At 42.0% G+C, this 16724-nt stretch overlaps 1 protein-coding gene across 2 annotated transcripts in view; it reads left to right on the forward strand.

Moving 5' to 3' along the window:
* Positions 1-16724, forward strand: part of cdk19 (cyclin-dependent kinase 19) — a 62839-nt gene that overhangs the window by 30817 nt on the left and 15298 nt on the right. For both annotated transcript variants that reach the window (XM_021600289.2, XM_036975691.1), the window contains 4 exons: positions 5150-5260; positions 6696-6836; positions 14469-14526; positions 15651-15782. In XM_021600289.2, the coding sequence (XP_021455964.1) occupies positions 5150-5260; positions 6696-6836; positions 14469-14526; positions 15651-15782 (442 nt within the window). The remainder of the gene's footprint in view (positions 1-5149; positions 5261-6695; positions 6837-14468; positions 14527-15650; positions 15783-16724) is intronic.

The following is a 16724-nucleotide window of genomic DNA, read 5'->3' on the forward strand; positions in this document are numbered from 1 at the left end:
GCCATAATCTGTGTCCAAAAATGCCGATTAACGATTGTTATGAAAACTTTAAATCGGCCCTAATTAATCGGCCGTTCCGATTAATCGGTCGACCTCTAGTATGTACGTACAGTCACTGTGGGGACGACGTCCTCAATGCACTTATTGATGAAGCCAATGACAGGTGTGGTGTACTCCGAAAATGCCATTGGAGGAATCCCAGAACATATTCCAGTCTGTGCTAGCAAAACAATCCTGTAGTTTAGCATCTGCTTCACTGGTGCTTCCTGCTTTAATTGTTGCTTGTAAGCAGGAATCAGGAGGATGGAATTATGGTCAGATTTGCCAAATGTAGGGCGAGGGAGAGCTTTGTATGCATCTCTGTGTGTGGAGTAAAGGTGGTCCAGAGTTAATTTCCCTCTGGTTGCACATTTAACATGTTGATAGAAAGTAGGTAAAACTGATTTAAGTTTCCTTGCATTAAAGTCTCCGGCTACTAGGAGCGTCGCCTCTGGGTGTAGCGTTTTCTTGTTTGCTTATGGCGGAATACAGCTAATTCAATGGTATCTTGGTACCTCTGACTGACTGAGGTGGTATGTAAACAGCTACGAAGATAACAGATGAGAACTCTCTCGGTAGGCAGTGTGATCTACAGCTTATCATGATATACACAACCTCAGGTGAGAAATAGCTTGAGACTTCCTTAGATATAGTGCACCAGCGCTTATTTACAACACTGTGTGAACACTGGTTAATTCAATGTTGTTTCTACATCATTTCAATGAAATTACATTGAACCAATGTGAAATAGACGTTGAATTGACAACTCTGCCCAGTGGGAACACATTGTGAATGATTGCACTGACGAGTCATTCATGTCATTCAAGGTTAAGACATGAACCTTGAAAAATTACACTAATCAGGTGCATCAAGTGTAACAGGTGTCCTACATGCTGTAGGCTACTTTTTATGCCTGTTATAAATCTCTCATGTCCTAGCTCACCGGAACACCTAACCGATAAAGAGACAAACCATGGGCTTGACTTCATTCAACTGAGAAAGGGAAATTAAACAAAAAGGAAGACTGAAATTGAGTGAAATTCATGAGGGATTTCCACACCACTTTAATCAGATGAGGGAACATGTGACTAAACATAGATGGCTCATTCATCACAAAACCCACTGATATTGCTAACTACTTTAATGACATTTTCATTGGCAAGATAAACAAACATGCCAGCAACAAACACTGACACTACACATGCAAGTATATCTGACCAAATTATGAAAGACAAAAATTATACTTTTGAATCCCATAAAGTCATTGTGGAAGAGGGGAAAAAGTTATTGTTGTCTATCAACAATGACAAGCCACCAGGGTCTGACAATCTGGATGGCAAATTACTGAGGATAATAGCGGGTGATATTGCCACTCCTATTTGCCACATCTTCAATTTAAGCCTACTAGAAAGTGTGTGCCCCCAGGCCTGGAGGGAAGCGAAAGTCATTCCGCTACCCAAGAATAGTAAAGCCCCCTTTACTGGCTCAAATGGCCGACCAATCAGCCTGTTACCAACCCTTAGTAAATTCTGGAAAATATTGTGTTTGACCAGATACGATGCTATTTCACAGTAAACAACCGACTTTTAGCACACTTATAGGGAAGGACACTCAACAAGCACAGCACTTACACAAATGACTGATGATTGGCTGAGGGAAATTAATGATAAAATTATTGGGGGGGCTGTCTTGTTAGACTTCAGTGCAGCTTTTGACATTATCGATCATAGTATGCTGCTGGAAAAACGTATGTATAAGGGCTTTACACTGCTATAATTTGGATAAAGAGTTACTTGTCTAACAGAACACGGAGGGTGATCTTTCATGGAATCCTCTCAAACAATATCCAGGTAGAATCAGGAATTCCCCAGGGTAGCTGTTGTCATGGCTGTCCTGACCAGGTCAGGTTACAGGAGACCACAACCCTCCAGATTATCTCTCAACCCCAACAGAGGAGGAGAGATCTAGGGGTCTGAAGATGTGGGGGGTTTTATAAACCCTCACGCCCCTGGTAAATCTCAGGCTACAGACAAATTCCTTTGTCCTGTTACTATGGAGAACCAGCCTCAGAACATTAAACATGAAATAAAGGGACTTTGGAACAATGGTTTCCGTCAGCCACAATGGTGGTCATGACGATAGATGGAATATGAAAATGTATGTCATTTTTGTTTTGTTATTAAAGGTTAATAGATTACGTTATTACGAAAACATTGTAATGTGAAGAGTTTTCCTAGTATATGTTTGATGTTTATACATTGTACGTTATATGGAAAATATCCAAATCAAAGAGAAGGTTTTGGGGAAGATGAAATGTTAAGTTAGTTGTCTAAATTTGGATTTGAATCAAATCTAGACCTTGCCTCATTAACTTGGTACGCCCAGAGAATTGCCCTAAAGGCGGTTACGCCCACTTCTGACCCAAGGGTATAAAACCTGTGAGTATAGAATTTACAGGAGGACTACGTGACCCCAGCTGCAGCAAGGTCTAAAAAGTCAACGAACCCAGAACGTAACGCAAGTTTGAGGACAAGGAAATCCTTTTCTACCCAAGCTACGGATGAGTAGCTGTGTCTAAGCGGGTGAATTCAAGTCGAACCACCTAGCCTCCATCTCCCATCGAATTGTGGTATCTAAAGGGTTTCATTCCTATGCTGTGAGCTACAGAGCTGTCTGTCCTCAGAAGACCCCTTCCAGAGCAAAGGGTGAGGGAACAGACTCCTAAGCCCAAAAGGACACTGACATCGGGAGGACTCTCAGAGAGGTGCGCCGGAGTAGCGCGTCATCGAACAGCTGAAGGCCTACGCAGAGAATCCTCGGAGATGATCCCCACGTAATTACATCATTATATTCTGACCCATAAGAGTGGCAGTTTGGGGCAAGGCTAGAGTTAGAATAGCATAGCTGACAAATTCACCCAAATGTATATTTCTCTTGTGTACTTTGTTTTCTCTCTCTATTGAAATCTCCATCGTGGGTAACACGCGCCATAGTGTGTTGGCCCGTTATACATAGTTCTAATCAATAGCCTATAATGTGTTTTGTCTATGTGTATCTTTTTATCATCATTTGAGCTTTTTAGTAAATACATATTCAACTAAGATTGGTGTGGAACGAATTCATTGGTGAGACCCGGGTCCGTGCAGATTCACGGGCTATACGACGTTCAGAAGGAGATTGGTAGAGGCAACTTGTTAATTAGCGGCTGTTGTAAAATCGATATTCTGATATTCTTTGAGTTAATTTTGGAAATAGAAACTCAATAAAAACTAGTTTTCCCATGGTGCCCCAGGTTAATGAGTTAATAATTGCTTGATTCAGTTAATCTAGGATGGGGAGAAGTCTGTCCATGGTAAGGCACTGTTCTGCCTTATAAACAACACTATCAACAAGGCAGGTCCTACAGGCCTTAGTTTTGTCGCACCTGGACTGCTGTTCAGTAGTGTGTTCAGGTGCCACAAAGAGGGACTTGGGAAAATTGCAGTTGGCTCATAACAGGGATTACCTTTAAGTACACAGAGAGCTAACAGTAATGACATGCATGTCAATCTCTCATGGCTCAAAGTGGAAGTGACTTCATCATTCATTGTTTTTGGAAGAGGTGCATGTACAGAGCTGTCTGTTTTAAAATACTAGCACACAGCTCGGACACCCATGTATACCACACAAGACATGCCACCAGAGGTCTGTTCACAGTCCCCAAGTCCAGAACAGACTATGGGAGGTGCACATTACTACATAGAACCATGACTACATGGAACTCTATTCCACATCAGGTAACTGATGCAAGCAGTAGAATCAGGTAAAAATACACCTCTTGGAACAATGGGGACTGTGGAAGAGACACACACAAAGGTACAGACACACATGCATACACACACATTGTGATATTGTTGTATGGTGGTATTGAACATTTTGTGTTGTGGATGTGTGATGGTGTAGGGATGTTATATGATTTACTGTTTTGTCTTTAGCTCATTCGGCACCAACATATTTCTCTGCCTTGGCAGCAACCAATGGGGATCCCTAATAAATACACATTTGATGATGTTGAAATGGTGCTGGAGTAGTGGGGCAGTTCCTGTTTTTTTTGTGACTTGCGGTAACTCTCTGGTTCTAAATCAATAGTTGTTTAGCAGTCCAAAAATGTCAAACATTAACTTGCTTGACCATGCTGTATTAAGTAATGTAACTGTTTGTTTGTGGACAGGTGTTGCTCTCTGGTTTTATGATGAAACTAAGGTGTGGTTGAATTTATTCTGCCACAGTCTTCTTATTGTGACTTTTTTTTTTTTTTTTCGTCTTCTGATTGGCTTAAACCCAACAGATTATGGGGACATTCTATGAAAAGGGCTAGGCTATATATTTGGGGTGGCAGGTAGAGCGTTGAGAGCGTTGTGCCAGTAACTGAAAGGTTGCTAGATCGAATCCCCGAGCTGATAAGGTAAAAATCTGTCGTTCTGCCCCTGAACAAGGCAGTTAACCCACTGTTGGGCCGTCATTGAAAATAAGAATTTGTTCTTAACTGACTTGCCTAGTAAAATAAAGGTTAAATAAAAAAAAATAAAAAAATGTTAGTATTACGTTGTTTTAACACTGTATAACACCATAAAACAGAAGCATAACACACGCCAACTTGCTTATGGAAAGCCAATAGTTTGTCTCATGCCAGCCAGTGTGACTTGCTATTAGGGACACCAGCTGTGTCGTCATATTGTGAACACAGTAAAATTGTGAGTAGTGGACTGTTGCAAAGATATGTTCCTGGTAACAAAACAAACTCATGTATGTGGATGGATGAACGGGTAGTAGAGAATCTAATCTATTCTAACTCAGGAAACTTGATGTTTCCTGTTATACTTGATGTACCTGATTTAGTGTAATTTTTCAAAGTTCATGTTTTTACCCTGAATGACATGAATGACTCTTGTCAGTGCAATAATTCGCAATTCGCACTGGTCATAGACATCAATTCAACATCTATTCCACAGAAATGATGTGGAAACAACTTTGAATTAACCAGTGTGTGCACAGTGGGTTAATAAATGTGCATTGAAAGAGGTGTTCTTTGCTATTGGAGATACATGTAACCTCTTGCTGTGTGTTCCAGCTGCTACGAGAGCTGAAACACCCCAACGTGATTGCCCTGCAGAAAGTGTTCCTGTCCCACAGTGACAGAAAGGTCTGGCTCCTTTTCGACTATGCCGAGCATGATCTCTGGGTAAGTGATTCATCATGACCGCCAGTTAGACAACCTGTCTTTGTTTGGATGTGTCATCAACCTGTTCTGTTGGTTGTTTCATCTTTGTTCTTGATGTTTTCCTGTCTGTACCATTTATGTATGTATGTATCTATGTACACTACCGTTCAAAAGTTTAGAGTCTCTTAGAAATGTTCTTGTTTTTGAAAGAAAAGCAATTTTTTTGTCAATTTTAAAATAACATCAAATTGACCAGAAATACAGTGTAGACATTGTTAATGTTGTAAATGACCATTGTAGCTTGAAACGGCTGATTTTTAATGGAATATCTAAATAAGGCGTACCGAGGCCCATTATCAGCAACCATCACTCCTGTGTTCCAATAGCATGTTGTGTTACCTAATCCAAGTTTATCATTTTAAAAGGCTAATAGATCATTAGAAAACTATTTAGCAATTATGTTAGCACAGCTGAACACTGTTGTCCTGATTAAAGAAACAATAAAACTGGCCTTCTTTAGACTAGTTGAGTATCTGTAGCATCAGCATTTGTGGATTCGATTACAGGCTCAAAATGGCCAGAAACAAAGGCCTTTATTCTGAAATTCGGCAGTCTGTTCTTGTTCTGAGAAATGAAGGCTATTCCATGCGAGAAATTGCCAAGAAACTGAAGATCTCGTACAACGCTGTGTACTACTCCCTTCACAGAACAGCGCAAACTGTCTCTAACCAGAATAGAAAGAGGAGTGGGAGGCCCCGGTGCACAACTGAGCAAGAGGACAAGTACCTTAGTGTCTAGTTTGAGAAACAGACGCCTCACAGGTCCTCAACTAGCAGATTCATTAAATAGTTCCCTCAAAACACCAGTCTCAACGTCAACAGTGGAGAGGTGACTCCGTAATGCTGGCCTAGGCAGCCTAGGCAGTGGGTTAACTGCCTGTTCAGGGGCAGAATGGCAGATTTGTACCTTGTCAGCTCGGGGATTGAAAATAATAATTTGTTCTTAACTGACTTGCCTAGTTAAATAAAGGTTAAAAAAAATTACAAATAAATCAGGACAACAGTTTTCAGCTGTGCTAACATAATTGCAAAAGGGTTTTCTCATGAACATGTAGCCTTTTAAAATGGTAAACTTGGATTAGCCAACACAATGTGCCATTGGAACACATGAGTGATAGTTACTGAAAATGGGCCTCTGTACGCCTATGTAGATATTCCATTAAAAATCAGCCGTTTCCAGCTACAATTGTAATTTACAACATTAACAATGTGTACACTACATTTCTGATCAATTTGATGTTATTTTAAAGGACAAAAAATTGGCTTTTCTTTCAAAAACAAGGACATTTCTAAGTGACCCCAAACTTTTGAACGGTAGTCTATATTGTGAAACCTAGGTGTTTTCAGTCTTTTGCTTGATACATTTCTCTACACCACTCCCTCTGATCTCCTTTCAGCACATCATCAAGTTCCACCGAGCCTCCAAGGCCAATAAGAAGCCCATGCAGCTGCCGAGAGGGATGGTCAAGTCTCTCCTATATCAGATTCTGGACGGGATCCATTACCTTCATGCCAACTGGGTGCTTCACAGGGATCTGGTGAGTAGAGCGTAGTATCAGTGTCCATTTACAGTGTTGCTACACCTGCTCACTGACACCTCATCCACGGATCAAATCAAACTTTATTTGCCACATGCACCGAATACAACAAATGTAGACTTTATCATGAAATTATTACTTACAAGCCCTTCACCAACAGTGCAGATCAAGAAGTGTTAAGAAAATATTTACCAAGTAGACTAAAATAAAAAGTAATAATAAAAAGTAACACAATAAGAATAATGAGGCTTCCGAGTCAGTGTGCGGGGGTACAGGTTAGTTAAGGTAATTTGTACATGTAGGTGGGGGTGAAGTGACTATGCATAGAAAATAAACAGCGAGTAGCAGCAATGCACAAAAGGGGGTCAGTGTAAATTGTCCGATGGCGATTTTATTAATTGTTCAGCAGTCTTATGGCTTGGGGGTAGAAGCTGTTGAGGAGCCTTTTGGTCCTAGAGCCTTTTGGTCCTCGCCGTACACGGCAAGCGGTACGGCAGTATATAACTAGGGTAACTGGAGTCTCTGACAATTTTATGGGCTTTCCTCTGACACTGCCTATTGTATAGGTCCTGGATGGCAGGGACCTCGGCCCCAGGGATATCCTGGGCCGTTTGACTCAACCCTCTGTAGCGCTTTACGGTCAGATGCCGAGCAGTTGCCATACCAGGCGGTGATGCAACCGGTCAAGATGCTCTCGATGGTGCAGCAGGAGAACCTTTTGAGGATCTGAGGACCCATGCTAAATCTTTTCAGTCTCCTGAGGGGGAAAATGTTTTCTCATGCCCTCTTCACGACTATTTTGGTATGTTTGGACCATGATAATTAGTTTGTGATGTGGACACCAAGGAACTTGAAACTCTCGACACGCTCCACTACAGCCCCATCGATGTTAATGGGGGCCTGTTCGGCCCGCCTTTTCCTGTAGTTCCCGATCAGCTCCTTTGTCTTGCTCACATTGAGGGAGATCAGTCTTCACTGATCTGTCCTTTTCCTATTGGTCATTGATCTGAACTGTGATACAGGCTGCTTTTAACCAATAGGATGCATGCAAATAAGTCACTTGTTTGCTTGCATATCTAAGAGCAGCAATGAGTTGTGTCCACTGCAACAACTATCCTAAAAGCAACCCTCTCGCCAACGAACTGAATCCTGTTATGTTCTGGCACAGGTGCTGTTAAATCCTTGTACACTTTATTATTAGAGTTTTAACGCCGTTGGCTGTGGAATAAAGTATCTCGGCTGGTTAATGTTTTCAATTCTACCCACCTACCCTCACCAACCGCCACCACCCAACCTGTACTCTAGCACCCATGTGAGATTTTCTCCCCTGCGGTTTTCCCACAGTGTTTTCAGTGGCATGTATTAATGGATTCCAAGGGATGCCAAGCTTTCCCAAAAATTCGACTATGATTATTATTATTTTTTTAATCATCTTTCGTCTCTCTGTCTTTCATAATTTTCCTTCAATTCGCCAGAGGCTGAATGTATCTCACCGGAGAAATCATGCGAGCAAGCGAAACAGCACCCCTCTGTCTCAGTATATGTAGGCCATCTATCTGATGCAGTCTGGTCAAAAAGAGTATGACATTGTTGCCACCCTTAGCATGGAATGCAAGGGAAGCCAGCGAGCATTTTGCTTCCCTTGATAAAAATAAATGCTAAAATCATACATGGGAAGCCAGTTTGGATTTGGCTTCACACCAATCACAAGCTAAACGTTATTTACAGAATTGTCCTCCGGTGGCTAGCTAGCTTGCTAAAATTGTCCCTTTCCTAAATTAGCCATGGATGGAGATAGGAATTTGGACATATTAAAAAAAATAAAAATAAATTTTTTTTAAAACTTTATTATCTGTCCTAGCCAATGATTATAATGGCGATTCTGATTTAACCATAAATTCATACATTGTGCCCCTGGTCTGAGAGGATGGAAGTTTAATACGTAGCTAGATGTAGTAGGCTAATGTTAACTAGCTGGACTGGCACATCATTGCCAATGAAAGAAAGTTAGGCTAGCGAGCAAGCATTTTAGCCAGGTGGCCTAGGACAACAAACACTTTCAGGTTATGACAGAGTCATGAAAGAGAGGAGGATAGCATTGGAGTTTCTGGGTAAGTCCACATGTTTTTTTTTCCTTGCACGCACACAAATAAGTACCATGGACAGCCATATCATATTTTGCTTACGTTGATTGGACTAAGTTGTTTTTGGTATCTTTTAGTTGTCACTATATTAGACTAAACGGAGGTGATTAGATAATGAAATATTGAAGTTGAAATGATGCTGGAGTAGTGGGGCAGTTCCTGTTTTTTTTGTGACTTGCGGTAACTCTCTGGTTCTAAATCAGTAGTTGTTTAGTAGTCCAAAAATGTCAAACATTAACTTGCTTGACCATGCTGTATTAAGTCATGTAACTGTTTGTTTGTGGACAGGTGTTGCTCTCTGGTTTTATGATGAAACTAAGGTGTGGTTGAATTTATTCTGCCACTGTGTCTTCTCATTGTTTCGGCCTCGGGCCTATATATCACGGAGGCAAGGGATAAAAACGAACAGGTTATAGATGAAACAGGACAATTATCACAACAGGTTGTAAATGCCTTTTTGTCCCCCTGGCTTGGCTTCCTCAGTGATTTTACCCATGCACCACTGCTGAGTGTTTTCTGGAAGTGTTTTCTGAAAGTGTTTCTCTTATTTGGCTGTTAAAACCTCTCCTCCTTGCAACACTTATCTCTGCAGTTCCTTATTAGAAGCTCTTTTTTTTTTGCTCTTCTGATTGGTTTAAACCCAACAGATTATGGTCCAACTTGGACTTTCTATGAAAAGGGCTAGGCTATATTACATTATAACACTGTATACCACCATATAACACCATAAAACAGAAGCATAACACACACACCAACTTGCTTATGGAAAGCCAATAGTTTGTGTCATGCCAGACAGTGTGACTTGCTATTAGGGGCACCAGCTGTGTCATTATATTGATTAAAAACTCATCATGTATGTGGATGGATGAACAGGTAGTAGAGAATCTAATCTATTATAACTCATTGATGCCAGCTGTTTGACGTTCACTCCCTGCACACTAATTGAGTCAGTCAATTGATGTGACTTCCGATTCATTCCGTCACTGGAGAGGCAGAGGAAATCAGAGAGTGTATCTGCAAATCCCACAGCTACGGGAACCTTATAAGGTCTCCATCAAGTCATCCCCTCTTATGCAATCTCTCTCAGGTCTCCCAGATGGCAGCGTCGTGCGATGAAGACCAATGCTAACTCACATTATATAAATACACAGGGCTCTATCAATCAGGGCCTCAGTCACTGGGCCTACCACATCAGCCTGAGTTGAGTAATGCAGAGATGCAGTTAACAGAGCATGTATGTATTGTAGGCATACTGTTATTAATGGCCTGTAGGCCTACTGTTATGGTGGGGCTCTTTTGGAGTTGAAATCTGATTGATAACATTCAGAGGATAGTGGACCACGTTGTTGTTGATGATGGGGATTGCTAAGCAGTTTATGACATGGTAATAGTGGATTGCTATAATTTTGCTTAGAGATTCTATAGCATAAGCAGGTATTTAATGCCTGGTCAATATATGCGGTTAATGAATCATCCAGGATACAAAAGAACAGACAATGGACTTGTGTGTTTAATTTCATGTGTCTGACCTCAAACACTAATAGAGGCTTAGGGTAAGTCCTACTGTAGCTGCGTGCCTGTTGCACAAGAAAGCCTTTATTTAAGCAGAGGCCAGGGCTTTCGTCAGTATTACACTCTTAGAAAAAAAGGTGCTTTCTATAACCTAAAAGGGTTCCTCGCCTGTCTCCATAGGAGAACCCTTGGAAGAATCATTTTTGGGTTCCATGTCGAACACAAAGGGTTCTACCTGGAACCCCAAAGGGTTCTACCTGGAACCCAAAAGGGTGCTCCTATGGAGACAGGCGAATAACCCTTTGGAACCCTTTTTTCTATGAGTGTACTGTAAATGGTCATTTTTCTCATTGGAGGTCCACACTCTCCCTAATCTGAGCATCAACTCTTCTTAATAACTATTTTCTTTGCCACAGGATGAATTTCTCAGTTGTCACTTTCTCTGTATTGTATTCCAAATAAGGTTGATGTATTGCAGTTTAATGTGCTTTCTCAAAGCTAGCACTTCCTGCTATTGTGGATAAAGGCCTGTGCAAATTCCACTCTCAAGCTGGTGGTGTTAGGCATTGGGATATGTGAGTATCAGTTTTGCGCAATTAGTTTGTTACCCTTTTCATTGTGAACTTGTTCTGAAATATGAAAGAGTCAAGTTTGTTTTCTACCTCTCATTTTGCTACTCATTGAAACATGCCACATTCCAGCGCATCTGGATATGGGGTGGTTTTCTATCAATTTTTACTCCACAGTAATGTTGGGGGAGGTGTGTTAGAGTTAGGCTAGAGGGGGGAGTAGCGCAGGCAGCATTCCTATATCTACAGCCACAGGGGTAGATACGAGTAACTGCATGGCTCCCTCCTCCGCTCACTTTGCCCGTTATGCAACACGTAGCCTTATGCTGCGCTGCACAGCTGCAGAGAAACCAGCCTACCCTACCCCTCCTCTCCAGTAAACCAAGCAGGCCGCCCCCTGCTCCTGCCTAAATTATGTAACCCACACTAGCCAGAGAAGTTAGATCCCTCCCCCACCATGCTGACTGTAGCTGTACTCTAAACCTGAATACTGCAGTAATTCCTATTTCTGCCAGAAACAAATGTTTGAGGTTGAAAATGCCTTAGACAGTCAATATGTACAGGCTGTAGCCACGTTACACTGAGAGTAAAGTCAGGTTTCAGCTGCAGCAAATGGATGTGCTAGGCTTCTCTCTCTCTCTCACACCTACCTGCCTATGGTGGCTCGTTTTCCTGATTAATACAAGACGTGCCCTCTGGTGTAATGGAATGTTGTTCATAGCTGGAGTGATCCCTGGCTCCCCGTAGTCACGTGTCACATGTGCCACCAGGAAATGTCAAGGAACAACAGCAACCACACACGAACTGAGAACTGTCCTTTTGTCTGAATATGGACTGTGTGTGTGCCCTCCCTAGGTCTATACCCCGTGTAGAGTGGGCTGTGGCAGGCCTGCGCTGTTACAACTCATGGCGCAGTGTGTAATGGTGTTCTGATAGTACAGTAGAGTGGTTAATGCTTGTGTGTCGAGAAAATAAACAGGTCATTACTTAATCATAAGACATGTAGGAAGAGGAGGAAAAAAATATTACAGCGAACGCAAGGACAAAGACACTGAATGAATAATGGCACTGCTGTATAGTTCCCAGTGCATGTAAAGATAGTGTACCTCTGGCACTTGCTGGTCTAAAACCGGGCTATTTTTGACTCTACATGTTTGTTTGTTTTTTGTGAAAGACGGGCACATCCTTAGGGATTGAATTTTTAGACCCACGGAGGGCTTCGGGATATTTCTTTTCCAGTCCTGACCCACGCTCATGAAACCTCCTTACATTTCTGGGAAGCTAAGCACATGTTAGAGTCCAAAACAATCCAAACTTTTGTGGAAAAACTAATCAGACAGCAATATTACCACCTCAATTCAGTGCTCAGTTGACTTTTTCATTGCCCAGTCATCCAATCTCTGTTTTTATGTGAACTTTTTGGTAATTATTACTCACCTGTATGGAAATATGATCTCTTTAAACATAGGGTCAGTGAAAGCAATTTCTTTAGTCTGACTGTATTAGCCCACTTATTTAGAATTTGAAAGAGGAGCCGATGCCAGTCATTTGGGAGTGAAAAGAGACCCTCCTCGAGGGAGTCGTCATTGTGTTTGCAGATAGCGGTGTTTTGTTGTGTGTTTGAATAATAGAGCTCATTATTAGTGGGGTTCCTATAGCAACAGCCCGTATTTGTTGAGCAGACTGAATCCTATGAGTTTGAGATTCACAGACTCAGGGGACTGACAGAAAATGGAAGGATACATGAAGGATTCATGATGAAAAAAACAGTGGGCAGGTAGCCTACTGTGTAAGTATAGTCATTGGAACAGAATGATGCACTCAATTGACGGTTCGTTTTGGATGTGCTGTGTACCTTTTTACACTCAGACGACATGAATGTGCTGTATGGATAATGTATATTGAACAAAAATGTAAATGATTTTACTGAGTTACAGTTCATATAAGGAACGCAGTAATTTGAAATTAAATCAATTAGGCTTTTATATGGATGTCACATGACTGGGCAGGAGCGCAGCCATGGGTGGGCCTGGGAGGGCATAGGCCCACCCACTTGGGAGACTGGCCCACCCACTGGGGAGCAAGGCCCAGCCAATTAGAATGAGGTTTTCACCACAAAAGTGCTTTATTACAGACAGAAATGCTCCTCAGTTTCATCAGCTGTCCGGGTGGCTGGTCTCAGACGATCCCGCAGGTGGAGAAGGTCCTGGGCTGACGTGGTTACATGTGGGCTGCGGTTGTGAGGCTGGACGTGCTGACAAATTCTCCAAAACAATGTTGGAGGCGGCTTATGGTAGAGCAATGGACATTCCATTCTCTGGCAACAGCTCTGGTGGACATTCCTGCAGTTAGCACACTCCCTCAACTTGAGACATCTGTGGCCTTGTGTCGTGTGACAACTGCACATTTTTAGAGTGACCTTTTGTTGTCCCGAGCACAAGGTGCACCTGTGTAATGATCATGCTGTTAATCAGCTTATTGATATGCCACACCTGTCAGGTGGATGGATTATCTGGGCAACGGAGAAATGCTCACTAACAGGGATGTAAACAAATTTGTGCACATCATTTTTGAGAAATGATCTTTTTGTGCCTATGGAAAATGTTTGGGATATTTTATTTCAGCTCATGAAACATGGGGCCAACACTTTACATGTTGCTTTTATATTTTTGTTGAGAATATATTGACGGGTAAAGTATTAGATGAAGCAATACTATAACACGGAGGCCATTTTTCTTTGGGCATAAAGCTTTGTAGATGGTGAAAGTGAGAACATCACGGTAAACTGTTATTTGATATATGTATGTATTCTGCAATTTGAATTGTTGGTACACAGACCGTCTGGCCTAGATTCAGATTTTTTTTTATGTTTCTCAATGTTTCCAGGTTTAAATTGGCTAGGTGGTTCTGGTGTCATGCAGTCAATCACATTGCTATACAGGGCACCATAATATCATGCGTCCCCCAAAGCCCCAAAACACAGACTCAGACAGAGAACATTATTATGTTGTTGGAAGCAATGTCCCAAAGGCACAGGCATGCTTCACCACCATGGTAGACCTTGATATCAGCGATCAGTAGAATCATTGATGGAGCAATCTTTCACCATAATAGCTTGACCTCTTTTTTGTGTCTTTGGCAGTATGGAGGTCAAGAGCGTAACTTGCATTCCATGTGGCATGATCTGCCTCTGTTATTTGTGTGTTACACTGTTATTGCCCAAACCTCCCTTCTAAAAGTCATTGGAAATGCATGGCATTTTTGTCTATTATGTGATAAACCTGTAAAGTGAATGTAACCTTATTTCTATGTTGTGTTTTCTTAGTTGGACTTGGAGCCTCTGAGGGTTCCCTGAAGGCTGAAGCACACGCAGAAGATAGTTGACTGTTTGTCTCTCTCTTCTCTAGAAACCAGCCAACATTCTGGTCATGGGGGAGGGCCCAGAACGAGGACGGGTGAAAATTGGTAAGATGGGCTAAATGTACACACTGAAGTCAGTACTCTGTAGATGATTGATGGAGCGGGCTGCTGATTCAGTGATTTTTAAAGGCTTAAACTTGTCAGTGAGTATGTTTTGTTGTCAGTAGATTGACAGAGATAATGTACAGTATGTGTACTTATATTATTTGTATTCACATTTGAATGGAAAATTAAATGTTATCAAACAGCTGAATGATGTGACCGTAGATCAATGAGTTTGTTGACTTGACTGAGAGTACAATGGCTGTAGCGTTTCACCTTCAGCCAGCCTCTGAGGGGGTCTCTGAACACAGGGACACGGGGGGCAGGCAGAGGGGCTTTAAAATGGCCACATGACACTGATGACACTATTGCATAACCTACTCCCCAGCGTGACACTATTCTGGGATGATGTCACAGGTCTGCTGTGCCGGATGGACTATATTTATACCCTAACCCTGAGAGTCTAGTGTTAGTGCTAAGTTGTTATTATTAGAGTCACAGGACCCCCTTGGTGACCGCAGCTCAGGGATGCTTGGGTGTCGATGACCGCGTGACATCCACCAGACCAGACCACCAAACTTCACTTCGGGTCCTGCACAGACACAGAAGACCATAATAGGGAATTACCTTTCCTTAAGACTACAGAAACAAGAGCTTCCCATAAGACTACAGACCATGACAGACTCCAGGTTCTGTGCAGACCTGGCCCATAAGATGACTTATTGACATAAACACCAGCCACACAGTATATTTTGATTGGACTTCAATTGAATTGATTGATTGACTGATTTGATTAGGCTGCTCTTGTGAAAGAGAAGAAATTCAAGAGTGGTGGCTTTGACAAGTTATACATTGCCAACGATATGACTTGCTCAACAGAGCCAGGGATCATCCCTGATACCAAACACTACCCCCTTCGCGGAAATACCAGGTCAAAGGCTGCTTGAAATACTTGTGCTGCTCGTCACTATCAAGTCTCTTCTCAAGTCTCTTCTGATGGGGCTCTCCTGGCTTAAGACATGGAGAATAGAGTAGCCTTGAGTTGAGCTCGCCCTGTTTTTCATCGTCATTCATTCATGGTTGATACTATGTTGTCTTTCCCCCACTGTATCTTATTAAACTTTTAGCTGACATGGGCTTCGCCAGACTCTTCAACTCTCCTCTCAAACCACTGGCGGACCTTGACCCCGTCGTGGTGACGTTCTGGTATAGGGCCCCTGAGCTGCTGCTAGGGGCCCGACATTACACCAAAGCAATCGGTGAGTAATTTGCCTTAACGTGAGAGGTACATGGAATCTGTTTCTGAACTCTTCTATATTAATGTGGATGCTACCACGATTACGGATCATCATGAATGATGAGTGCGTAATGATGAGCGAGCAAGTTACAGATGCACAAAGATCATGCCCCCAAATATGATATACAGTTGAAGTCGGAAGTTTACAATATGATTAGGTTGGAGTCATTAAAACTCATTTTTCAGCGACTCTACAAATTTCACTCCACAAATGTCTTGTTAACAAACTATAGTTTTGGCAAGTCGGTTAGGACATCTACTTTGTGCATGACACAAGTAATTTTTCCACCAATTGTTTACAGACCGATTATTTCACTTATAAATCACTGTATCACAATTCCAGTGGGTCAGAAGTTTACATACACTAAGTTGACTATGCCTTTAAACAGCTTGGAAAATTTCAGAAAATAATGTCATGGATTTAGAAGCTTCTGATAGGCTAATTGACATAATTTGAGTCAATTGGAGATGTACCTGTGGATGTATTTCAAGGCCTACATTCAAACTCAGTGCCTCTTTGCTTGACATCATCGGGAAATCAAAATAAAATCAGCTAAGACCTCAGAAAAAAAAGTAGACCTCCACAAGTCTTGTTCATTCTTGGGAGCAAGGTACCACGTTCATCTGTACAAGCAATAGTACGCAAGTATAAACACCATGGGACCACGCAGCCGCCATACCACTCAGGAAGGAGACACGTTCTGTCTCCTAGAGATTAATGTACTTTGGTGCGAAAAGTGCAAATCAATCCCAGAACAACAGCAAAGGACCCTGTGAAGATGCTGGAGGAAACTGGTACAAAAGTATCTATGTCCACAGTAAAACGAGTCTTATATCGACATAACCTAAAAGGCCGCTCAGCAAGGAAGAAGCCACTGCTTCTAAACCGCCATAAAAAAGCCAG

Source organism: Oncorhynchus mykiss, chromosome 4 (genome assembly GCF_013265735.2).
Source record: "Oncorhynchus mykiss isolate Arlee chromosome 4, USDA_OmykA_1.1, whole genome shotgun sequence".
In the NCBI taxonomy this organism is placed as follows: Eukaryota; Metazoa; Chordata; class Actinopteri; order Salmoniformes; family Salmonidae; genus Oncorhynchus; species Oncorhynchus mykiss.